General features: G+C 49.1%; 1 protein-coding gene across 1 annotated transcript in view; it reads left to right on the forward strand.

The window, feature by feature from the left end:
- The first annotated feature begins 4,956 nt into the window (after positions 1-4,956).
- NRP2 (neuropilin 2) overlaps positions 4,957-26,562 on the forward strand; it is a 119,278-nt gene continuing 97,672 nt past the window's right edge. Inside the window, 2 exon segments of the mRNA XM_047773305.1 lie at positions 4,957-5,910; positions 20,176-20,353. Coding sequence (XP_047629261.1) covers positions 5,838-5,910; positions 20,176-20,353 — 251 coding nt within the window. The 5' untranslated portion in view covers positions 4,957-5,837.

Raw genomic sequence — 26,562 nt, forward strand, 5'->3', positions numbered from 1 at the left:
CTTAACCTGAATAAAGCAGTAGGAGCAATATGACCTGTCCAGTTTTCTTTGCTAAGGATTCCAGAGATGTTTGAATGCATTTTGCATGTTTCACTCATTCTTTTCTGGCTTTTTTTCATTCATAAGCCTCACCTCCTATGATCTAGTGTCTATGTCTGAGAAAGAGATGAGAGACACACACAGTTTCGAGTGAAGGAGATTTTAATACTTCATGGAAATCTGTGAGGATTCTGGGAACCCACCAAAAATAATCAAATAGAAACTATGAGGCGGTGTCCCAGTGTACTGGGTAAAAGAAAAAGGTGGATCGTTTAAAGAGTGAGTGGGAAAAAAAAAAACCCGCTTGACCAAAAACCTGGACTTCAGTTTCAAACAAAAGAGAGAAGAAAAAATGAAGACCTGTTACATTTTAACTGAAGCTTTGCCTCTGAGACAGATGCAGCTAAACATTAACTAGGGCACTGTAGCGAATTACAGATTAAGATGCAATTATGTCTCCTATCTCCCCCTTTCAGGGTGAGAGCCTGTGGATGTCAGGGCTCAGATGAGGGGACGCACCATGTGACAGGTGGCATCTTTTGTGAAAGCATGAAATTTCTGGAGCTCTTAGAGCCTGTGTTCCCAGGAGGCAAGACCCACATATCTTACTTGCGTGCACACCTCCTGCGTAGTCATGCTTCTGTGAGCATTTAATAAGCACAATGCGCTGAACACAGATGGAAAAACATACCTGAGACAAACCTCCAGTTAACAACCAATGGTTGAGTGGGTGGGTGGTGAAAGGGCTGGATCCAGCTCCATAAACCCCATCAGCTGGCACTTTGAACATGCTTTTGCAATCCTGCATGCATGAGGTGAGGTTCTCAAAATATGGGTCCGGAGTCCTTCAGTGGAGGTACTTATTATATCAAAGGCTGTGTGTAAATATAATATCTCAGAACAGAGATTCCCAGTCGCTGGCCTTTTGGGCATTGGCATCAGAATCACCTAAAGGTGCATTAAAAAATGCAAATTCTTGGGAGTTTCTATCGTGGCTCAGTGGTTAATGAACCCGACTAGCATCCATGAGGACGTGGGTTTGATTCCTGGCCCCTTCAGTGGGTTAAGGATCTGGTGTTGCCGTGAGCTATTGGGTAGGTCGTAGATGTGGCTCGGATTCTGCGTTGCTGTGACTGCGGCTATGGCTCTGGCATAGGCCGGTGGCTACAGCTCCAATTGGACCCCTAGCCTGGGAACCTCCAATACAAAAAAAAAAAAAAAATTACAAATCTTAATATGAGAAAAAGGATGTATGTTGGGCCAATTTGCTATACCGTAGAAATTGATGGAACATTGTAAATTAGCTATAATTTTAATTTTTTAATTAAAAAATACAAATTCTTAGACCCAAGGAATCTGATCTGCAGGAGGATGGTGCCCAGGGATCTGAATTTTCAACACTTGCCTGAGGTGATTCTGATGCATCCGGAGGTGGAAACACCCATCAAGGGTGTGGCTAGGTTACAGCTTTCTCTTAGCATTTTTTGCAAACCTGTTTTATGTTCCCCACATCCCTGCCTGTCAAAGGAATGGAATGTAGGGTGGGATTATCTACTATTATTTCGCAATTAAGGATAATGATGTAAAACATCCTATGTGACTCAGTGATGCCACCTGGAATCTCGACTTCACTAGTTAGCTGTCTTACCCGTTTTCTCTAGTCAGTTGGGTGTTTCTGTTGACAATCTCATTGTTTCTGTCAATACTACTAGCCTTTAGTAGGCTGGCTTCTCTCTAGGTCAAGGATGTGGACTCACATAATAATGAAAACTACAGTGGAAGTCTCCTCACCCCTGCACCTCTGGTTGAAACCAAAGCAAACCAACTGCAGCCAACCCCCTGAGATTCCAGTCTAGACAAAAAAAAAGAACTGGCAGGTCCGAGCCAGTCCCAGTCTGGAGAATCTACCTAAAGATTCATTTTCCATCAGGCACAGGTGGGATTTGTGTTTAGTTCCCAAGAGTCCTTGGAAATCCAGGATTAAAGCAATTCTAAGTCTTCCCTGGGTCCGTGGGCTCTTCTTCAGAGGGGGCTGGGGGAGAGCCACTCTCACTTTGAATCTTCCCTGCTTTGCTAAAGGTGTGTGAGCTCCTGGAAGGAAAAGCACCACCAGAAATGCCACTGCAGATAGTTACCATTATTTATTGAGTGCTGCCCCCTAGAGGATTAAAAGTGGTCTGGCCACTGCGAATCCCCGGGGCTCTGAACCAAGGACCCCTTTTCCACCCAACTGCAGGAAGTCAGGACTTCACTCAAGAGAACAGATGGGAAGTCTTGCAACAGTTGTACTGAGAACTGCCAGGAAGTAATTTAGCTCCTTCTTAATGACACCTCTGAAAACTTAAAATCCACAATGCTAGGAATCAGGTCCTGGAACAGAACACTGAAATTGACCCTCTCCCTTCAGGACCAAAAGACCCTCAGAACAGCCTGACGGGGACCCTCAACACTGAGACCTCAAGAACGGAAGTCCAGAGTTTCATTCTTATGGTTTTCCCAAGGGCTTCAGTTGACTTGCTTTCTCTCCTCCCTTCACCTAAACTCCAACTATAATGTTCTCAGAAACAGAATTCTTCCATGTTGGGCAATTGCTAGATTGGTTTGGCAGGGCTGGCGAGTGGTGCAGGGAAGTGATACTAAATGACTCTCCTCATTCAGCCTCTGTCACTGAAGATAATGCTCTTTGTCCTTAGGTTAGTACCTTGGCAATGATAGAAGCTGAGCTCTTCAATTAAGGCTCAAAATCCAGGCTGTCTCTTTATACCATTAAAATTTGGGGAGTAGGAGGTCCTTCTTTACAAATGGCATTTTTGTTGCTGTTGTTGTTTCTGTCTTTTTTAGATCCACACCCAAGGCATATGGAGGGTCCCAGACTAGGGGTCCAATCGGAGCTATAGCCACAGGCCTATGCCACAGCCACAGCAACTCAGGATCTGAGCCACGTCTGTGACCTACACCACAGCTCACGGCAACACCTGATCCTTTACCCAATGATCAAGGCCAGGGGTCCAACACGTGTCCTCATGGGTACCAGTCTGGTTCCTTAACCACTGAGCCACGACATTTAAACAGGAAAAAAGTAGAAAAGAAATTTTTTAACAATGTGGATGTGCTTTCAAGTCCAGGAAGGAAGGAGGAAAAAAGGGGGTGGGGAGAGAGAGAGGAAAGAAAGAAAGAAAGAAAGAAGAAAGAAGAAAGAAAGAAGAGAGAAAGAAGAAAGAAAGAAAGAAGAAGGAAGAAGGAAGAAGGAAGGAAGTAAGGAAGGAAGTGCCTTACGAGCTAAACCTCTTTCTTTCTGTTTATGCTTCTCTGAAGAAACGTGGCGCCAGTGCTTGTTCTTGCTTTTTCTTCCTCCTTCCTTCCTCTTCCCGTCCCTCCCTCCCTCCCCCCTCTCCTCCCTCCCTCCTCCCTCCCTCCCTCCCTCCCTCTCCTCCCTCCCTCACATCCCCACGATAAGTACCTGAAGTAACTCTTTAACACACCATGGCATTGCTCACTGAATACTCTCCCTTCCTCTGCTAAATGCCCTTTCAAACCAGGCATCTAAGATTAACAGTGCGATAGGCAGCCTGTGGATTTACACGGCACTGTAAAATCCTTCCATGGCTTGGCTCAACTATTTGCAAATCACTTCTGATTCAATTTTGTTTTGGTTATCTCAGTGTAAATAACAGTTAAGTGGGAGTTACAGATTTTTCAAACACTAAAAGTGATAAACAAAGCTAATGGCAAGTCCAGATAAGGAGGAAAACCACCCAGAAGAATCCACAAGTACAAGCAGAGAAATAAATGGGATAGTCAGATGTGTGTGTTTCTTGTCACTGAAACTTTATTTTTCTTAATCTGCCGAGTGGCAGAAAAGGTATACGCAGAGTGTTATTTAGACTGTTCCTGTAAGAGTCTTTATGACAATGCAGTAATAGGTGCCTAGTGAAGCAAGACAGTTTGGAACCCACAAAGCCATCCTCAGAAACAATGATACAAGTGTTTTCCCAACTGTTAGCTCGCAGCTCCCTCTAAACAGTTTTCACGCCTCCATTTAAAAATAGTTGGCATAATGCTGTTTTCTTTCTCTCGGCGTGGTGACCACATTTCCATGGGGAAAATGTGATTAGAAGTAGCTACAGTAGCAGTTTGAGAAGCCTTCGTGCGCCTGGACTTTTCTGGAGGGTTGGGGAATCCAATGTAATTACCTGCAAATTTTCTTTGAAGAAAGTCTTTCCCCTTCTTTTGATGGTTACAAGTTAGGAGCCCAGGGAAAACTCAATCTTACCCCAGAAAAGAAAAGAGTATGTCTGGGACACCAGGAAGGCACCGAGTAGTAAAACGCAGGTTGTGTTTGGGGTTTTATTCAGCCGGGGCTGACCGTATGTGTTGCCGCCACGCACTGCTGCCTGTGCGAACGCATGGCTGAGCTGCCGCCTGGCTCTCTCCCTACTCCAAACACCGTTCGCCACCCAACTCCTCTGGCAACGCCATTGCGCGTGGCACTGTGTTGGATTCTACGTGTGTGGCACCGGAGTCAGGGAATCGGGGGAGAAAAAGAATTTCCTCCGTTTCCCGCGGAGTCTCCCTCGGGCGGGGGCGAAGCCGCCAAGGGCAGTGCGCCCTGGAGGTACCCGGGGGCGCTCCTTCTCTGCAGCTTTACGCACGGGCGGCCCTGCGCAGCCAGGCACAGTGGTGCCCGGGGTGGGCGGGTGGTGCCAGGTGGCCGAGGGGCAGCAGGGTGGGAGCTGCCTTAACTTTGATCCGGCCGCGGAGGGGGTGGGGGGAAGCCGCCGCCGCCGCCCCGCCCGAGCTGGGTGCCGCGGCTCTCGGCTCTGCGCCGCGCGTCTCCGCGGCTGCCTCTTTAATCAGGAACACAGAAGGGGCGGGCCCTGAGCCGGCGCGTAATCGGATAGCTCTGCCGCGGCTCTGACATCCACATGCTGCTCGGCCTGAAAAGGCAGGGGGGAGCCGGAGGGGAAGCAGAGAACGCGAGCGAGGCACCAGCCCGCAGCCCGCCCCCAGCACATCCTCAGACGCGCAGACACTCGGCAAGGCGCTGGGCGAGGTGGAGGTGAGGGCGGGCGCGAGCGAACTCGGAGAGGGGCTCGCTCACTCCCAGGCGATCCCAGCCGCCGCCGCCGCCGCCGCACCAGCAGCAGCAACAGCAGCCGCCGCCGCCGCCGCAGCTTCCTTCCTCAGACTCCCCTCGTGAGGCTGGCCAAGCGGGTGTAGCCGTTAGGGAAGGCTCCCGCTAGGGGAACGCAACGAGGGCAAGAACTGGGCGGCCGCCTCCCACTCGGGCCGTCCGGCGGTCGGTGCCTCCGCCCGCGTGTCGGTCCCGGGTGCCGGGGGATGTGTGTCAGTTTACGCCTCTGAGATCGCACAGCTGCCTGGGGGCCGTGTGATGCCCAAGGCAAGTCTTGGCTTTTATTTTTATTATTTTTGTCTTGTTTTACCCTTGGCTTACGGGAAATATTCGTGATGTTGTAGGATAAAGGAAATGATACTTTGACGAACTGGAGAGGACATAGATGCGTTTTGTTTTTAGGAGAGGAAACGCGTCCTCTCTTCTTGGCTTGCTCCCTCTTTGCTGACTTCAGGAGCGACCCTCCTTCCTCCTGGTGAGGTGGGGACCCAGCAAGAAGAAAGGTGAAGACCGGCCGCCAAGAGCCAGGAGGGAAACACTGACCAGTAGAAACCTTTGCAGAGGACACTGCAAGGAAGAACACAAGAGAGAGAAAAACACAAAAGACTTCTAATTGTACAAGAAAGCTACCAAAACAGCTCTGGAGAAAGCCTCCTTCTCCAACATGGATATGTTTCCTCTCACCTGGATTTTCTTAGCTCTCTACTTTTCAGGACTCCAAGTGACAGGCCAACCAGGTAAGCCCCTGAACGGTTTTTTTTTTTTTTTTTTCCCCCAATCTATTTCAGCATGCCTTTACCTTTAAAAGCAACTGCTAATGCAGGGGGCCACACGCAATAGCATAGAAGGAGGATGCTCGATACTGAATTATTTAGAGAGAGATCCCTCCCTACACCACCAGCAGCAGCACCACCACCACCACCAGCACCACCACGGCTAAAACTCAACTTTTCTCTCCTGCTAGGAGTGTGTGAGTGTGAGTGTGTGTGTGTGTGTGTGTTTTGAAACATAGACAGAATTTGGCGGTGTTCAGATGTCACATATGGACTGAATCAAAGGTTTAAAAATACTACAAAGCCTTTGCATTACAGTTTTGGGGAATTTTTTTTCCCGTCTTGAAGCAGAACACATCTCCCATGAGTTTCTTCAACCTAGCCAGCAAAATATAAATCATTTGCATTCTCTCCACTTAGCTACACTCATTGAGCAATGCTAACTGAAGGGCCTGGGAAGTACAAGAGTCTAGTTTGGGTTTTCCAATGCTGTAGATTCTTTGAGGAATGTGTGGGTGAGCTCAGAATCGTTGGGCTCAGGCTGATGGAGTAACTTGCCTATCGGCTGAGCTAGGGGCTTGGGGCTGGGTGCTGCTGGCAATCGAGGTGGTTGGCTGTCCAGCTCTCTTTCCTGCATCCATGTGTTTTCTGGGGAAGTAAATCATATGTTCTTTAAAAAAAATTATTAGATAAAACAGTGTGGCTCTCAAAGGTCTCTCACTCTTGTGAAGTGGTTAGAAACTTTGGAGTGGAATTTGTTCTCAACCACTGCCAAAAAGGGTGTGTGGACAGACTGCAGAGATAAGCATTGCAAGGCCCAGAACAGTCTGGGGCCAGAATTTGTGGAGGGAAACCTGGCTAGGGGTGCATTCTCAGAGAAGGGCTCTCTGGTTCCAGGGACTCCAGTGGGGCTTAATCTTGCTTCCTCACCCTATTCTCCAGGGTCACCCTCTCTCCCCTCTGACAGCAGTGGCTGGCTTCTGACAAAACTCAGAAACTGCTACAGGTGATGGAAAATGGGAAAGCCATCCCTGGAGGCACCAGGGACAAGAGCAAGAGAGAAGACAAGCCTTCCTGAAGTGCTTTTACCCGGAGGCACTTCTAAGGCTGCCTGGGCAGTGGGAGGACTAAGCCCTTGCAGCCTCCCCAGCCCTCTTCCATCACAGCCAAGCGAGTGGGTCCTGTGGGAGCCTGGGACTCTAGTTCTCACTCCTCAACACATGCACACACCCTACTTGAATCTTAGGTGTTTATTTGAGGAGAAGGAAGATTCAGGAATGCCCTTGCTATCCAAATCCACAAGGGTGCTCCTTCTTCTCTGCCATAACTGATCTTCAGGGCAGCTGCAAATCTTATCAAAGAGATGGGCGCAGGTCCCACTTGGGGAGATTTACTGTGGCTCCCCATTCCCTGTGGCCTTAATTCTAAGTTCCCAGCTTGAAGCGAAATTAAATTACCTCCCACAGACCTGAAAGCTGCATAAATTATGTATGTTTGTGTGATCCGCTGTGTGTGTGTGTGTGTGTGTGTGTGTGTGTATGTGTGTGCGCGCGCTCAGAATGCCCACTGTACATTATGTATTCAGGCACGGACTCCGGTAGGCCCTGGCGCGGGAGCGCGCGCACACTGGCTCACACACCGGCACACAGACACAGAGACACACACATGCGCGCGCGCGCACACACACACACATACATAACTTCAGGTTCTGTGAGATGTGCTGAACGGGAGGGATCGTGAAGACTCAGGGGCCATCTCCTACCCCAGATGTTCGCACATCTGTCCCTGAGCTCTGCGCGGAGTGTGTACGTGTGTGCGCGACACCCGCTCAGACCCACTCCCGCTCTGCCACCTGCCTCCCGCGCTCTCTGCAGAGCCCCCTCCCACCCCAGCCCAGGGCCGCGCTGCGTCACTGCTAGAGAAGCCCAGAGGCGCGGACCGCGGGTCAGGTCACCTTCTACGAGGCCTCAGGCAGCCTCGGACCCAGGGTGGGACCTACTGGTGGGAAGCGGATCTGGGACCCGCCAGCTGGGGGATATTCTCCAGTCCCGGAAAGGCGATCGCAAGCCGCTGGCCGCTCGAGCTTTTCCGTCGGAGCTGTTGACTCGCACCGGGGGAGCTGGCAGCCGGTGGCAAAGGGCGAGGCCCAGCTAGACCTCTGACTCACCGGGTGCGCGCCGGCCGGGAGGGGGCCGAGCCCAGCTTGAGGCGGCGACGGAAACCCATTCCCAGAAGGAGTGGGAGTAGGGGGAGGGAGGGCGAAAGGTGCAAGCCTGGAAGCAACTGTGCAAATAACGTCGCGGCCACCGCGCGCGGCCACTCGCACTGGCAGGCGTCTGGGAGGCCGCGTGGGCATTGCTCACCAGGCACCCCCAATCCTCGCCACACCAGCTGCCTTTCGGGACAGCAGCGCCGCCGCCAGCCTGTCTCCCTCCCTCCCCGGCTTAGGGACTCCGGGCCGCTCGGCGGGCAGCGCCCCATCCTGCCTCCCGCGCACCACTCTGAGCTGCATTCCCCCTGACGCCCTGGGAGAGCGGCTGTGAGCGGCTGTGAGCGGCTGAGGCTGGGTCTGCCGGAGCTGGGAGTCCGAGCGCTGGCTAAGCTGAGTGACGGGAAGCCAGGGTGGGATTCCGTGTGGAGGTTGGAAAGGAGGAAAGGAGGCAGCTTGAGCCGCGGGAATGCGCGCAACTTGCGCCGCCTCTAGTGTGGCTGCGCGCGGGGCGCCCGCCAGTGCGCGCGAACAGGTGAAGAGCACGCGATGCGCGGGCATCCACGTGGTGGGGACGTGGTGGCCCCGCAGCCCATCCCCATCCCTACCCCCACCCCCACCCCGCGCCGTCTCTAACGCCGCATCGATTTGTTTGGGCTACGCAGCACAAACAGAGCCGAGCGATCCATAAACATTCTATTAGGCAAAAAATATTCCCAGCGAAAGCAAAACCGAAGCTCAAGCCTGAGCTAAGTGGCCGCCTCCAACTCCTCTAGCCTTGTCCCCTCCTCCTCCGGACTAAGGACACCCCCAGGGAGCAGCTTGCGGCATTTCCTCCACGCTGCCCTTTGCCAGAAAGTTAAGTCGCCGCTGCGGTTCTTTGCTTGGGAGAAACCTCTGCAGTCGCCGGAGAGTTCCGCCTCCCCTCCCCCGCCGCCTCGGTCTTTGCCTTTCCACTTGAGAAAAAGAAATATTCACGGCCAATGCTTCATTTTCATTGATTGATTTCTTTTTAATATCAACAGAAGTTAATGGAGGCGAGGCGAGCAGTGATTAAACGTCTGCCCCAGCCCTTCGCCTCTGGCGAGCGCACCGCGGTTCTCCCACCTGGTCCCTGGCGCCCGGCGGCTGGGTGGGGAGCACCCGCAGAGCTAACGTCAAGGGCTGGCCGGGAGGGTGGTGGTGGAACGAACCGGTCACCCCTCCAGGAACCATGGGGGGCGAGGGGGTGGGAATCAGCTTTTCGGGCCAAACTTAGGCGATCCGGCTCAACCGTGTGTCCACTTCTGCGGCTCCCTTGAATTTCTCTGGAACAGGAGGGGCTCGGCGCTCTGTGCTCGCGGCTCGCCTCCCTCCGCCTCCCTTCCTTTGAATTTCAGACGGAGGAGAGCCCCCTGGCGCTAGACATTACCGGTCAGCGCCTGGCCACGAAACTCCCTTTTGCCGGACTTAGTCGTGGTCCGCGAGGGACTGGGTTTGGCTCAGGAGAACATTCAGGCCCTCTGACAATAGGTTTCTTCAGATAGTGACAACTCCCAGCCCTGACTTTCCCCCACCTCCGGGACACACATCGCTTGGTGCCACAGAACCTACACCCTGTAACCAACAACAACCCACCCTTCCTCCCTTGTCTAGAGAGCTTTGATCTGTGCCTGGGTTTTAACACCATTGCCATGGACACTGGCAGACGCAGTCAATACAACCTTCCGTTCTGGACTGGATGATCAGATAAGAGCTGTAAATTGGCTGTGGGAGACAGATCTGGGTTCAGACCTGAAAAAGAAGCAAAGATGGTCTAGGGGTCTGATCAGAGTTTGAAGAGGGTGTTCTTTTTTAGTCTGCCTCTCCCAGATTGTGGGATGGAGGTGGGCAGGCATAACATTTGCAAAATAGAACAATAAACTTCTGGGTTTTGCACAGTCTGCTCTAGGCCCTGGAGACTGCTCTTGTGCCGGCATTCAATGAGTACCCAGTCAACTTTACCCCATAAGCAGCCGCTGGACCAAGTGAAGCTAGTGCCAATTGCCAACAGAACACAGAGTGCAAAACAGTGGAAACAGGAGAGCTCCCCATGAGGGCTCCAGGGCAAGCTCCTTCTTGTTCAGGTTGTGCCTAGCAGCATTGTGAATGCCCAGGCAGTGCTGCAGGTCTGGACTTCTGTGTCATGCTGTGGAGCCCTCAGATTAAGTCACAGAGCACCCAACTGGCAAAATGAAATGTTAGAAGGCAGCAGTGACTAGAACCCCAAGCTATCCAGACTGGACTCCTGCTGTCCACCAAATGTCTCTCATCTCCTACTGTTGCCTATATCATTCACATTTTGCACCGGAAAGGCCAGTTATCTTCATGCTGTAGACAAGGCTAGGCGTCCCAATACCAATTTGTATGCAATGAGGCATGAAAGCAAGTAAAGTTGGGGACAGGCCCCTGAGGGATCAGTGGGGAGAGACACCACGGACTGCTAGATGCTTCTGAGGACCCTGCCTGGTGTTTTTCATTTCACTCAACTGCTCATTAAACAGCCAAGAGCATGAGCTGACCTTGGGTGACTCAAGTGTAAGAGGTGACAGAATTCAGCGCCAGGTTCATTGATGAAGCGTTTTCAGAATATATTCCCAGAAGGTCCAGTTTGGAAAGACTTTAGGAAATAGAGATGAGACTTTCCTTTTTTAAAAGAAGGAGCAGAAGCAGAGTACCTTTTTAATTTCTGGCACTGATGAGAAAAAAAACTTGAAAAGTGACGTCTGGGCAGGAGTTTGTAGTATCATTAACATATTTGAGGTATTTTATCATCTGAACATTAGTTGCCAGTGGATAATCTTTGCGACACCCTCCTTGCATGGTAGACTTACGTTTGATCCCCAGAAGTTAGTCTTGGTACTCCTCCTTCCAGGTAAGGAATTCACTTTTTTTTCTTAATTAACCCATTCCTGGAAGATATTGCGGAAGTTTGTCCTGGAGAGCCTACAGCCTTTTTCAAAGGTTTATCTGCCTTGATGAGAAATAGCTGAAAGGCTTAATGGTCTCATTACCTAATAGGATTCAGTGGGGTTGGATTCCAGGACACAGTGGCCTTGTAGCACTGCTGGCCCTCCAGGAGAAGGCATCTTCTAAAGGTTTAGGAAGCTGTCAAGTTTAGATAACGCTGAGCTCCGATCCTGTGGGACCTTGGTTGTATTAATAAGGAGAAATTAATTTTTAACCACTGGGAACATTGCCAAATTATGTGACCTTTGGCAGACCAGCTGTGCTATAAAAATAAATCCCCCATTTCTGAAAATGCTGCCCCAATCCAGTAGAACAATAACAACGTGGCATTTAGGATGGGGAAGAATAGGATTGAGGAGACAGGAGAGGAATGGGAGCTGCCAAGAATAAAAACTTTCCGACTTGTGACACATGGTTTTAAGACTTGAGGCTCCTGTTTTCTCTCTCTCTCTCTCTCTCACACACACACACACACACACACACACCCTCCCCCTGAACACATACCCTGGTTTCCTGGACACAGCAAAGAGGGCCAGGATGACAGGGATCCCAGAGCCTGTGTGCTGGGGGTGGAGAAGGTGTTAAATACTTCCAGCCCACTCACACCCTAGCCTCAAACACATCTCTCATTGTTCACACACAGATTCCTGGCACGGGGAGAGAAAAACGGGGTTTTCAAACAGGCCAAACATTTGTCTTTCCCGAAATGCCACGAAATAAGTTTGTCACTGAAAAGTTTGGGGCAGACCTTCATTGGACTTCCCAGCTTCCGAAGCATTGGATGGAGCCAGACTGCCTGGTTTAAAATCCAGCTCTGTGATCCTCAGAACCTAGCCTTCTCTGTACCGCAGTGTCCTTATCTGTGAAATGTGCTTGATCACAATCGCTGCTTCCTAGGGTGGTTGGGCCACGTCAGATTGCGTACAGTGCTGTTTAGTGCGTATTCAGCTGCCTATTCGGAAGTCATTTAATCTTCCAAACAGTTTCAGTGGGGTTAACAGTATCTGGTGATCATAGAAAGATAGAAAGCACAGGAACACCCTCGTGGTAAGTGTCTGTTACTTTTATGAGGTTTTTTTTTTTTTTCAGTAAGTAAATACTCATTCTCAGCTCTTACCCCACTAAACCTTTGTCTAGTTTTATAAGCATCAGATTATCGCTCAGCCCACTGTTCTTCAGAGACCACTTCTCTGCTGGAGTCTCATCTTAGATCTACAGCTCCTTTTTGCATTTTTTTCTCACCTTAGTATTCTACTCTCAGTGTTCTCGCCTCTACTGGTTTTTTTCATCTCTCTCCTTTTCTTTCCTTTCCTCCTCTTCCATCCTGCATCCCTGAAAGTGTGCTCGGCAGGGGGCACTGCGTGAAAGGGGCTTCCTGAATGTGTGATAACTTCCACGCTGGCGTTGAGGCCCCCTCAGCAGCTGAACTCAAAAAAAGTCATCATAAAAGACAAAATAGCTTTTACCCAGCAAGCCTCTTAATAATCCCATTTCCCTTTGGGTCTTCATAAAAGAGTCATGATCTAATCCAGGAAAAAAAAGGGAGGGGGCCCGGGGATAACAAAGGGAACGTGTGCAGTGGATGGGGCTGCTGGCCAGCTGAATGCACCGGGCCAGTGATACCCTGCTCGCCGCCTCTCGAGATCCTGTGACAGCCAGCGATCCGGGTTCTGGCCAGTCTTTTGGCAAAGAAGATAAAGGGAATTGCAAATGACTGGACCAAGTGGCAATAATCATTGTTTTGATAGAGGGCAAAAATAAAACAGATGTGCCTAAAAGGCACATTGGGGGTCAGGGGGGAGGAAGCTGGGGAGAGATGGGTAGAGAGAAGTGAATCAAAACCCAGCAAGAGATAATCCTTTACTGGCCAGCCGTTTAGAGATGAAGTAATTGTCTGCATCTTCCTGGTGCTACTGAAAACAAATATCTAGAACTTGCCTTTGGGAGGGTGGGAAGATAGAACAGGGGCAGGGACAAGAAAACCCCACAGATACATTAATTTGACCATTATTAGAATTAAGATGTTATATCCTTTGAACCTCATCCTTATTACTGGAGGTTATTGTGTCCTGCTAGACGTAGTTCATACTAGCTCTCCCTTGACCCATGGTTGGGTGTTATTATCCCAGAAAATTTCTCTTAAAACCCTCAGTTCGGCAATAAGAAACATTTGCGTTTAAGAGGAGCCATGGATTGGGAAGAAAGGGAAGTAGCTGGATAAGCAGAACAATTTGTGATAAGGCTTGCTTTCTTAGAATTTGTGATCCCTACTGATACTTCTGATGTTCCCCTAGTCAGTTATTAATTCATGAATTCATCAAGGCTCACTGAGTCCAACTTTGGGGTTTGATCCCATAAGGTTGGCCAAAGATGAATCAGCGGGTCCAGCAGAAGGGCTAAGCCTCTCTCACACCTTAGAAGATGCTGAAGAACTTCAGCCCCACAGGTTGGGAATGATCACTCCTGGAGAGGGAGTCTTCGGGCGGGGCTGGAGGGGTGGTGGCCTGGGACCCCGGACAGAAAGGATAGATAGGATTTAGAGCTGGAAAAGGCACTCCAGGGGAAGGGGAAATGGGAGCAGAGAAATGACACTGGGTTTGTTTAAGAAATACTCAGAAGCTGCAGTTTAGATGGTGTAGAGGCAAATAATTGCAAATAAAACATTGGAAATCAGAGCTTGGGCCAAATGCAAGGCCCAAATTGCTAGGCCAAGGGGTTTGGATTTCATTTCCTAACCAATGGGGAGCCATGAACGTTTCAACAGAAGCCTTCAGTTAATCAAAATAAATGAAAAAAATTATATTACCTTTTGGAGAGACCTTAAAATTATTCTTCTTCTATTTCCTTCCCCAAATGTCTGTTGAAATGGTCAGGAATTGTAATCCCAGATCTCTCATCAATGGCATCAAAATTGCATTTGCAATGAGGGCTTGGAAAGAGTGGACATAAATATAAACTAATGATATTATATTGGCTGCCCTATTGGAATTGCATTTGTTTATGATATAAGATGACAAATAACGAGGTTACCACAGGTGGCATGATTCGAAGTCAGGGGACATAATCACATCAAACTTACATTTTAATGATTAAATGAAGGTTCCTTTTTAGAATCCAGATTGAGGGGAAGAGATTTTCCAAAGGCCCTGTTTGCAGACTCAATCTCCAGCTCCCTCCTGGGTGAATTCATCGGCGGTGTTTTAGAAGAGGGAGTTTGTTTGCCACGTTCCTCACCTGCTTTTTTCCACGCTCCTGTGCTGGCTTCCTCTCCAGCTCCCTGCTTCCCTCCTTCCTGCCCTCCCAGAGGGTTCTTTTATTCAGATTTTGAGCTTTATCATTGCAAAAGTTCACGGGGATTTTCATTTGCTGTGCCTTCAGGAGTGTATCACTCACTGCCACCCAGCCCCATAAATTGAATAGATTGCCTCCCTTCCCAGTTGCCTTAGGAAGTGGTCAAACAGCTGCATTCCTGGGCTGATGGATTGGCTCATTTCTTCCCAGCTTAGGCCAAGATACAGATTTTATGAGACTGTCTTGTGACAGGCTGAAGTCGCTTTGAATAAAACAAAATCCAGCCTCGGCTCACAGAAATCACTCTTTTAAAAAAGCAGCTTATCCAGGGTTAGTGAGCAAAATTTGGTTCAAATCCTGAGCCAAGACCTAGATGACTTAAGTGAGAAATCGGAAGAAACTCTTCTTGGGTCTTCCTTTTCATGCAGCACTGCTGTTGAGATGCTCGCACACAGAACTGTGTACCCCTAATATTTAGAAACATGCAGCCACAGATTCAGTGAAGAAATTCACATCAGTAGAACTAACGTGCTTGAAAGAGGCATTTGAACGGTCCATAATGCAAGACAGAAATGTCCATCTGAGGAATCCTGGAGTTTTGTTTTAGGTTTACCAAGGTGAAAGAGGAGGTAACACCTTGCATAAATATCTTATTGTCTAGAAGAGTAAAGAATCCCTTAAATCTGGGGTTAATTCATGAGTTATAGGGTCTTTTCCCCTCCTCGTTTGAATTTTGGAACTGGAACGGACCTTCAGAACCCCTGCCCTCCTTTTATAGATGAGACAACAAAGGATCAGGGTTGTTTACTAACTTACCCGAGATCACACAGCTGGCCAGGGGGGAAACCATACTTGAATACAAGGCTTCTTACTACTTAAGTGGCAAAGGGACAACCCCCTCTCTTTTTAAGTCAGAAAAAGAGCTTCTTTGCTACTAATAATTAAGTAAAAACCGTGCTGTGGAAATAGGAACAGGATGGGATTGTGCTGTGAATAAAGGACAAATTATAAAGTAAATAAAGTGTATTATTTGGGGGGGGGAAATGAGACCGCTTTTCTCCACCAAGTGCCCTCGGGTGTATATATGAAATTGGTGTCTCCTAATCCTCCTACTCTTTCTCTTTTCCATGGCATTTTAAAGTAGCAAGGGAACTGAGCCCTAGTGCAGTAGGTTTCAAGCCCTGTTCCAGGAAGCCCCGCTGTTCTTACAGGAGGGGAGGGACTTCAAGGCGGGACGCTGCCCTGGTTCTGGTCACCCTTCATCCCACACCCAAGAAGAGCTCCACTTTGAGCTGATTTACCCACTGGGGTTCTGGCTAGAATTTTGATCAAGGAAAAAACAAATACATCTAAAAAAGAACTTTGAAAACGCCACACTTAATTCACTCCCCTCACTGAACTACAGTTTAGGAAGCTGAGACCCAGGAAGGTCCCAGGGAGTTAAGGATCCAGGAGCTCTCTCCCCTTTTCTTGCTAATGCCAGCCCCCCCCCCCACAACCCAGAGCCCCCCACCCTGGGAATCTAGCCCCCTTACCCCAGACTCACCTTTGACAACAACCTGACTCTCCAATCTGATGTCCAACCAGCCTGTGTTCCCCTGTTTTTGCCAAGAAGCTTTTTCCTTCAGTTCAGCTAAACCAGGTGATCTGATTGTTCTTCTGGGGTGGCACAGCCTGCAGGCTCTTGCATGTGTCACCTGGCCATCATTATCTGACTATTTAAAAGGTCTGGCCATAATGTGTTCCTTTAAAATAAATCCAGTTGAGGTGTTCCCATTGTGGCTCAGCGGAAACAAATCTGACTAGCATCCTTGAGAACCCAGGTTTGATCCCTGGCCTCGCTCAGTGGGTTAAGGATCCAATGTTGCCGTGAGCTGTGGTGTAGGTTGCAGACATGGCTCAGATCACGCATTCCTATGGCTGTGGTGTAGGCTGGCAGCTACAGCTCTGATTGGACCCCTAGCCTGGGAACCTCCATGTGCCGAAGGTGTGGCTCTAAAAAGACAAACATAAATAAATAAATCCAGTTGAATTTCCTTAGGAGACAGACCAGATTTTTTAAAAGATCTTCTTCTACTCCTTCTTAATAAAGACCTCCAAAACAGCGAATATTGTCAAGGAACCAATGCTTCGTCTTAAATTGTGTCTTATAGAAGGATGAGTTCCTTCTGAAGCTGGCAGACTGCTTAGAATTGTAAGTGGGTGGGTATGAAATGCCTTTACCTGGCCCAGGGCCAGGTTACCCCTTGGCAGCATCAGATGGTACTTAGGTCCGTAGCAAGCAAGGGCACCTGAGAAAAACAGAGAGAGAGATAGAAAGATATGAAGGTCAGAAATAATCTGAGCTTTTGTATGTCAAATAAAAACACCTAAATAGTTATTAGTCATTTAGGGGGGAGGGGAACAGAACTTTGTGACTTGAGAACTAGTATCCCCTTGATTTCAAATTACGTCAAAAGGTGTCACTTGACTCCTTTCATCCATGGGCCTTCGAGGTTCTCCATCTGGCCAGACCTGGCCCCTCGCCTAGGCTTCCCTCCCATATGTAGGAGAAAACCGCCTCGGAACCATCCAGGCCTGGGTTTGCCCACTTCTCTTTGGGAAATGAATTTGCCCCAGGTGGAAGGTATTCACAAAATAGTTGCAGAAAGAAGTCCCTTGTCAACGTGCCAAACTGGCTCAGTAGCTGAAACTTCCCTTCTGTATGTGGAGATTAGCCTAAAGGGGTTTGCCCTTGAGTTCAACTCCTGCTCAGCTGGGCTGGACTCCTCTGCAACAGGACAGAGAGCATTTATGCTGTTCCTTTTGGAGCACGGCAGAGACCGCCGCAGCCCTGGATGGGCTGGCTCTTTAGAAGACAGTCTAGCTGGTTTCTAGTGGGGGGCTTGTTAGTATTTAAGAAATGAAGGGTCCTCAAACCTGGAAGTGAAAGCTCAGTTATCAAGAGGAGGTGTAGAAGGATTAAGTATGTTTTCTTTACAATTTTTACTGATGATAGATTTCAAGAATTCAGTTCTCTCCAAGAAAAACAGAGATGGAAACTCTAGTATGTATCTTGGTGGGTGGATGTCCCTGCAAATGATGTATAGTATGTTATGAGAGGGTGTGAAAGTGTGTACAGGACGGAAGTGTGAATTTCTGATAAGTATGTTCCATCTCTATGTTTGTGTGTGTGTTTCTGAGTGTGAGCGCCGTCCAAACAAGAATGTGAGTTCATAAATGTTTGGATACAGAAAAGGTTAACTACACGCACACAAAGCAGGTGTTTTAATGAGTTCTTAAATATTGCAATAAGTGCCTTGATTTTCTTCAGATAAAAAAAGGGCAGGAAGAAAGAAATGGGTTACTCCTTTGTCCTTTGGCGAAGTAAGTTTTAACAGCAGCAAAGGCAGACTATCAGCTATGGGATATATATAGCTTAAAAAAAATTTTTTTTTTTTAAGTGGGGAAATGATTACTCCTGGTGTGGTTGAGAAATGAAACCTTCCTATGAGGAAGTTTCCTGTCTTTGCTGCTGCTGACGTGTGCCTGGTCCAGTTAGTAAACGTTTAAACTTGGCGGGCGGGGGCGGGGGTGTCAGGCAGGGGATTGAGAGAAAGACGTTCTTTCAAGAGTAAGTGGAGGTAAGCAGGGAAGGCATGAGAAAGGGGGCAGTGGCTTTGGATGACATGGTTACAGAGCAGGAGCTCAGCTCAGATGGCTTCTGCCGAGTTCCAAGGTGAAAAAGTGTGGTTTGGGGTGAGTTGGTGGCGGGGCTGCAGTTTTCATCAGAACCACTGTCAGAGCTGCTGTACCCAGGAGAACATTTCCCCTCCTGCACCTTGGTACGAGCAGCTGGTGATCTAAGCCCCCACCTTCTCAGAGGGCCACGCTCAGCCCTGTTTCCCATGTGGGAGCCAGCACCAAAACAAGCCCCAGATGGACTGGATGATGTTGGGTGCCCAGCATGGCGGGGTGGGGTGGATCCGGAGAGGCTGCAGGATTGGCTGCAGAGGAACCGGGCCTCACTGCTGGCCTCATCTCCGTCTGGGAGGGAAGGCTGGGCCCATTGTCCTCCCGGGCTGGGGAGGGTGCAGGGTCATTAGTTAGAGGATGATGTGGTCTCTTCGAGCAGAGGAAATGGCCTGCTTTTGTTTTCCACCCAGTAGGAAATGGAACCTGAATCCATTAGATTCTGGGCAGTTCAACACGGCACAGTTTGAGCTCTTGGAGGCACGATGCCTAAAAGGCTACTTGTGTGGATTTGTGTATCCCAACCACCATTGTGCAGCGTGCCCGTCTTTTATGCATTTAAAACCTGTCAAGCTGGTAATCTAAAGCAGAGGTCTGGAAGACAGTAATGCCAGCAGACATGGGGAATAGGAGAGTGCACCTGTAGAGTTAAAAAATGCATGACCCTTTCCCTCAAAGAGTGAACACAGGAGAAAGCCCCTTCCTGTAGGGTAGCCGCTGAGCCGAATGCATAATTCACGGGCCCGTGCTGCTCCATGCAGATGGCGATATTAAATCGTGATTGATGCTAAGAGAGGCGCACATCTTAGGGAGGTCTCCAAGAGGCTTCTGAATATTTCCAGGTCTCTTGTGCCTTCCTATCTTCTGTTCTACTGTGGTATTAAGCAACGCCCCTCCCCCCGCCCCCGCCCATTTCCCAGGAACCCCTTCTGGGGATGACAGAACTTCACTCCCAAATACAGGAGATGCTTCAAATGTCATTGCCCACCTTTGCTGCCTTTGAAGATCACCCCCTTCCCTTCTGGCGCACAGGAAGCTGTTTACCTCCAGCCGGGCGCTGCTGGGGGTGTGGAGGGGTGGCGGGGAGGTAGGGCAGCTACCGGCCTGCAGCTGCCTTTCCAATGACTGGTCGCCGCTGGACAAAGCAGCAGCACACTCTGGTGGTGGTGACCAGGCAGGAGGGACAGCGGGCAGAAAGCTCGGAGAAAACACAGGCATCCCCTCAGCACAAAGCACTTTTGTCAGAGCTCTGAGGTCAGAGCCAGTGGATTCTCTAATGCAGATTTTTCCACTCGGTGTATAATGAAATAATAAATCAAATTTGTGGTGTATGTGGAATTAAGTGTTTAGGGGTTTTGCTTTTTCTTTCTTAAAAAAAAAAAATGCTGAAATCATCCTCCAGGGCCTGTTCTGGCCCAAAACTGAAAATGCTTCCTCCTCATCACATGTAATTGTTACCAGGCTCGCTTGTGGGTCGGCACCACAAAACCACTATTGTCAGTTCCCGGAGTCTTTATTTCTGGCTGCCTGGGCTGGGCTGGGAGACACCAAATAACATGAAGGATTTATGAGATAAAGACAGAAATGAGAGGTTTGAACGAGGAGAAGATGGACCGAGCAGGGGACACAGGAAAAGGCAGGGAGGCATGTGACGTTTATAGCTTTCTTGGTTTTTTTTGTTTTGTTTAGTTTTCATCTCAGGCCATGTAATTGGGAATATTTATGACTATTTTCTGGAGTATTTTCATTTGGGGAGTGTGTGTGTGTGTGTGTGTGTGTGTGTGTGTGTGTGTGTGTGTGTGTGGTGGGGGGGGGTGGGGGGTGAGTTGAAACAATCTCTTCCACTGAGTGAGTAAGTAGGTTAGTCTTCTGGACTGCCATAAAAGGCCTGTAAAACAGTTTTAATCAGCCACTGGTAGAGAAGAGAAACAAGGAGAGGGAAAAAAAAAAAAAAAAAACCAGGCTGTAACATATTTGAAGTTCTTTGCTTCCTTTGCCTTCTCTTCCAGATCCACCCTGTGGAGGTCGATTGAATTCCAAAGATGCTGGCTACATCACGTCCCCAGGTTACCCCCAGGATTATCCATCCCATCAGAACTGCGAGTGGATTGTTTATGCCCCCGAACCCAACCAGAAGATCGTTCTCAACTTCAACCCTCACTTTGAAATTGAGAAGCACGACTGCAAGTAAGCGCCAACCTAGGCCCTGCGTCCATGAGACCCACCCACCTCCCCGGGGGCTCCCAGAACGCCCACCACCTCATGGCAGCCCCCCGCCCCCAGGACCTGCTGAACAGTGGTGCATCTTGGCCCCAGAAGGAAACCTCAACAGGTTTATTTCTTTCAGGGGAAATAAAAGCCTAGTTGAGCCCTTAGTACAAAGGAAAGAACCTTTGTGAGTGAAGAGTGTAAAGCAGGCCCCCTAAAATCAAAGGCTGGCAGCAGAGGAGAATTCCACATGGGGCAGGATGTGGGCAACACAACGTCAGCTCTTGACTCCGGGGTTTCTTTCCTCTGGGAGGTCTCCCCTTTTCCCCTGCTGCTCCCACATGTAGGAACCCCAGTAGCTTCCTTTCATAAAATAGTAGCCAGATCTGCAAGTGGAGACTTCCTCTGCATCCAGCCGTGGAGGATCAGGCTGTTATTTTATGAAGCAGCAGCTGGTTTCCTTTTAGCAAGAGAGGCAAAAATCTGTCTATACTGGTAGGTCTACGATTCACATTGATTCTTGGTCTCTGTGCTTGGTAGCCATCCAGGTTAGAGTCTCAAAGCTGGTGTTACCAGATAATTTAACAAACGCTCTTCCAGTTGCTCTATGAATGTCCATCCACTCAGTTCTCACAACGGCCAAGGGAAGTTGATGCCATTGGGACCCCCATTTTGCAGATGACTAAACCAAAGCCCAGAGAGACTGAGTACGTTATTCCAGGTGACTCAGCTGGGCTCACAGCATCAAGTCCTGCCACCTTAGAAAAGCAGACATTTAGACATCTGTGAGTGCCTTAGAAATGCCATGTAAACACCAAAGTCCCTATAAATTAAGGTGGCAAGGAGGCGGCATTGTACTGTCAAGGCTGTGAACGCCTGTACTGTCTAGTGGGCTCTTAAAGTCTTTCCTCATTGAAACAAAAGTGGCCATTTTCTATGCAGGATAGAATGGACCAACTACCATGTCCTGCCCCACATGAGTGCCTAGAACATGTCACTGCTCTGATGGGTATTCAGTGGCCCCTTGTGATGAACAAATAGTCTGAGCATTCCCTGTAACCAAGGCATCTCAAGGACTGAAAAATTAATAAAGGAGACGGCGGGGAGGAGAGGCACAAGGGGGCAGGCCTAGGTCCGAGCCAGCCCTTCCTCGTGGAGGGGACAAGGCTCCTCTTTAACCAGAGCTAGACTGTGGGGCACAGTGAATCAATGTCACTGTTATCCTCCTAGGGCTCCTTTGCACCTTCACAATGGGTTTTTTTCCCTAACAAGAGGTAGTCTTTGTTGAAAACCAAAGGGTTTCCCGGATGGACACTTCATGTGACAAAGAGTCATGAGATGGAGTTACTAATCCCAGATCCACTCTTGATTCAGTGAAGGGCAGAGGGTAACTCATCGGTTCCTCTTTGCCAAGTGAAATGCACAGCCCGTGTACATTTGCACCGCATCTCAAGGCTGCCAGTTGCCTGCCAGTGAACTTTACCAAAAACGTCTGTTAGAAGAGCTTCTTTATAAGGTCTGCGGCTCCTAGTGCCTCTGGCGGGGCTACAGACAGTTGGCACAAACTGAAGCGAAATGTACTGAGAGCTTGGGTCTGAGCGCAGAGAAATTTGACTAAGCACCTCTCTCCACTGAGGGCCAAAATCTATTATGCTTATGCCAGCAAATCTCCCAGGGAAATTGCTAAGAGGTCATCTCATGTATATTCATAGTGGCAGAGAGAAGGCATGGCTTTTGGAAGGGAAAACTCAGGAGCTGGCGAGCATGGCTTAGACCATGTCAGGAAGCACGAGAGGCCAGGAAAACATGCTCCCTCCCTGCTTGGGGCCGAGGGGGAGGCGCGCCTTCCCCTAGGACTCAGCCCCAGGGATGGGGAGAGCACAAGGTCTCCCAAGCCTCTGGGGCAGAGGGACAAAGACGTTGTCTCTGGCTGGAGATGAGATGGGGAGGCAGGCAAGTTATAGGTTACTCTGATGCCTCTGGAGCTTACCATCCACCCAAAGGAGCTCCCGGTTTTTCCCCCACTCCTCCATTCCATGCTTCTAGTGCAAACCAAAATGTTCAGGAACATCAGAGAAAAAAACTTCCTGGGGTCTCTTTGCTCCTGTGCCAAGTGTCAGGAAGGCTCTATTGGGGACTCACCTCCTCCACTTAACCTCGTCCTTACTTCTCTCTCCCTCCCCCACTTCTCTTCCACTCCCCATTTCTCTCTCATTCTGATTCATTTTTGGACCTGGAAAGACACATCTGGTTCTCTCTGTCTCTCACCCTGTAAGATGTCTTTGGTTTTTTTGTTTGTTTGTTTGTTTTTTGTTTTTGGCTGCCCTGTGGCATATGGAGCTCTGGGGCCAGGGATCAGATCTGAGCCGCAGCCTCAAACTAAGGCACAGCTGCAGCAACGCCAGATCCTTAACCCACTGTGCTGGGGCCGGGGATCGAACCCATGTCCCAGCGCTCCCAAGATGCTGCGCCTCCTGGATCTCGTCGCGCCGCAGCAGGAGCTCCCCTGTGCCGGGTATTTTTAATAGCCTTCCCTGCCATTTGCATTCAGAGAAAATGGGCTCCTCCTCCCCTGCTACCTTGTTTCACTTTCCTGTGAAGGGGAACAATTAATCTAATTGAAGTCCTGGAAGTTCTGTCCTGTCGCTCCTCTCTCCTGCTCTCATTTTCCTTCCAAGGAAGCTCCTGAGATGGGAAAGCACTTACTAGTAAAGGAAATTAGCATCTTTTCTCCTTTCATTTCGGGTGCATGGTTCCAATTGGATTTGGCTCTCAAGGCCCACAAGGTGGATATTTACCAAGAGAAAACCACCCAAAGATGCTTCTGATGACAGTGCGGTGGCAACACCCCTGCAAAAAGGTAAATGAGTAAGAGTGTCAGGAAAAAAAAAAAAATCAGCCCCAATTTTCTGTGGAGGAAGGGCCATGGTCAGCATGCCCACCCTCATCCTTTGTGCAGGATTAACTACACAGACGGCCCCATGACCTGAGAATTAGCCTGGCCAATGGCCCCTATGCTTTTGGCTGTCTGTCCCTTGAAACCAACTGCCCACATGTGGAGGCCGTTGGTGAAAAAACCCCAGACAGACAGACCTTTTCCCCTTAACCGTTGCTTGTTAATTTTGTTCCGTTTAAGTTTGCCATCTGCTTGGAAACTTTCACTCACCAGCCCCAGTTTGCCTGAGTCAGTGCAAATCCAAGGCCACCACCTGTGGTGAGCTCCCGGCCTCCTCCTTCCAGCCACCCGCAGGAACCCAAGCCCCAGCACCCACAGGCCGCTCTGAGGTCCATTCACCCCTCTGGGCAGAAACCAGAACCCCCAGTGGCCCTGCCAGGTGCCAAAGAAAAAGGATCCTGCTTCTGCCTTTCCCTTGAGTCATCAGCCAAGTGCCGCCGTGTTAGGCTTGAGAAACATGCACACAAACGTGAATATTTTTTCCACTTCTGAGCTCAAGAATATATGAATTCTTGAAAACACCCACCTGTGTATGATACACAGCTTATTGGGGAGCACTCGCATAGGCCTGGCGTCGCACCCCATCCTGGAGGCTCAAATAAAACCAAGATCAAGAGTCTGAGTCCTTTTAAGAACTGGTTGTTTCTAGATGGGTATCTTGAAAAACATGCTTCAGAAAGTGCAAAACCACTAGGAAGGCTTGAAAGAACATTTCTTAGGCTAAAAAAAACCCACACAGAATTCTGTGCTAATAATTATATGTGTGTGGTCAGCACAACAAGATCTCATATGCCATGCAGCCCTGAAATTACCAGATGCCAGAGTTCTCATTGTGGCTCAGCAGTAATGAACAGGACTAGTATCTGTGAGGACGTATGTTCGATCCCTGGCCCCGCTTAGCTTAGTGGGTTAAGGATCCGGCGTTGCCATGAGCTGTGGTGTAGGTCAAAGATGTAGCTCAGATCCCACATTGCTGTGGCTGTGGTGTAGGCCAGAAGATATAGCTGTGATTCGACCCCTTGTCTGGGAACATCCATATGCCAGATGTATGGCTCTAAAAGACAAAGAAGAAAGAAAGAAAGAGAGAAAAAGAAAGAAAGAAAGAAGGAAGGAAAGAAAGAAGGAAGAAAGAAACCAGAATAAAAGAAGAAGAAAGAAGAAAGAAATACATCAAGAAAGAAATAAATAAGAAAGAAGAAGAAAAAGAAGAAATACATACCTAAGACAGAAGGCAGAAGCAAGAAGAAAAAGCAACCCCCCACCGTCAAGCACGCCAACCTCACTAAACAATACCCCCCTCCACTACTACCCTCCTCAGCCCTCACTCCCTCCCCAAGCCTATTCCTGCATGCCAGACAAGAAAGAAGAAAGAAAGAAAGAAAGAAATTCCCAGATACCAAAACCTACTCCTTTCAAGTTCCAGAAGTTCCTCTTTAGAAAGATGTCTAAGAACTTTCTAAGTCATGTGCCATTGTCCACACTTCCTTGCCCTCTGAAAGGAAACCAGTACTAAGGAGAGTCATCTTTTGCTCCATGACTCAGGCTTTTTCCTAAACTTGACTTTTTGTGACAGAGGCTGGGTAGTGTCCTCTTTGGATCATGGAGATTTAGCTTTGAGTTTTTGTTGACCTTTTAAACTTCCCAGGCCGCTGACAATTGTAACTCCTTGACAAGGTTTTGGTGTTTTGTTTATATAGATACCGGATAAATTAGCAGCTGTATTACCATCTTTGTACTTTGGGGACGTTTGTGACTTTTTCCTCTCAATACTCTTGCTGTCACGTTCTGTTATGGGTATGCCTCTCTGACCTGTTCTTTACTCCTGAATTTTGAGTGCGGCTTTTGCTTCAGGAGGTTTTGGTGTCCACCAGGAGGTGTTTAGTTCTAGAGTCTAAGCTTTAACTCCAGACAGGGCACTCCCAGGGCCAGCATGTCTGGTTTGCTGTAGTCAACGATGCTCACAACAGAGCAAGGACTGGGGTGCTCTCCCAAGGACCCCCGAGCCTGAGAGCTTCCGTGCCTGGAGCCCTCAGCCTTAGCTGCACTGCTCAGCATCTCTTCTTCTGAAACCATGCCCCCATCCCACCCCACCCCCTACATTCTGGATACTTGAGGTTTGGGGATGTGGCCTCTAGCTAAGTGTCCTGGATAAACAACGCGCTCCTGTGTTTAGTTACAGCCAGAGGCGCCCTCTAAATCTTAGAAGATGTGTCTGTTTCTCCCAGCACAGGGGATGATATCTTAGAAAAGGAACACTTTCCGGGTTGATAAGTTGACTACATGAAGTGGAGGGAACTTCCCAGACCTCAGTGATCTGGCCCCTCCCCACCCAGGCAACACAGCTTCCCTTCACTCAGTAAACTCACCCCACTGCAGTCAGACAGCCACTTAGCATCTTCGTGAGAACTGTGAGGGCTGGGGCTCAGGCTCTCTCTCCCTCTCCCCTCCTGTACCCAGCTGTGTGCTCCCCTCCCCTTCCCCTCTTCCTCCACTTCTCTTTAGGGGCCCCTACTCAGAACTCCCCACGCATTGCCTACTGCCTTGATGTGCTTGCCTTTTGTCCGTGTGTCGTCACCCTGTGTTCTGAGCGTGTAAAGCTTCTAAGGGCACAGACCACACGTATCTTGTCTCTACCCCCTATGGCACCGAGTCCTGGAAGGGGCTGAGCAGGTGCATGCGGATGGTTGTTTCAGTGATATTTTTACATCTGAGTTGCCAGGACGTAGGTCAGCATGGCACGAACCCACGCTGGGAGGCCAGCAAAGCAATCTTTCCTAGTCGTCTATCCTGCGATGTGACATAATGACAGCAGGAAGATAAGACACGGGATCACGGAAGTTACCAAGCCCTCTGTGACTTGGTCTTTCACCAGCAAAAAGGCAATAGACCTTTCGTTGGTCCCTAGTTATTAAACATCTACTATGTGCCAAGCATGAGGATAGCCTTGGGAATGCAGTGAGGAGTAAGTAAATCGTACTCTTCGCCCTTTATGGAATTTAGAGTTTGGGAGGAGGAAGCAAGTGAAAAAGATATGGTTCCTGATGATAAAGCTGCCACATCTGGGGTCACCTGTGAACCCGGCGCTTTGCTAAGTGCCTTACCTACATCATCTCACTTGATCCTTGCAACAAAACCCATGAAGTCGTGGCTCCTCTTCCCATTTTACAAATGTAGAAACTTGGGCTCAAAGAAGGTAAGCGAGTGGCCCAAGGTCCCACTCTTGAAAGTGGCA

The sequence above is a fragment of the Phacochoerus africanus genome, chromosome 3 (genome assembly GCF_016906955.1).
Source record: "Phacochoerus africanus isolate WHEZ1 chromosome 3, ROS_Pafr_v1, whole genome shotgun sequence".
In the NCBI taxonomy this organism is placed as follows: Eukaryota; Metazoa; Chordata; class Mammalia; order Artiodactyla; family Suidae; genus Phacochoerus; species Phacochoerus africanus.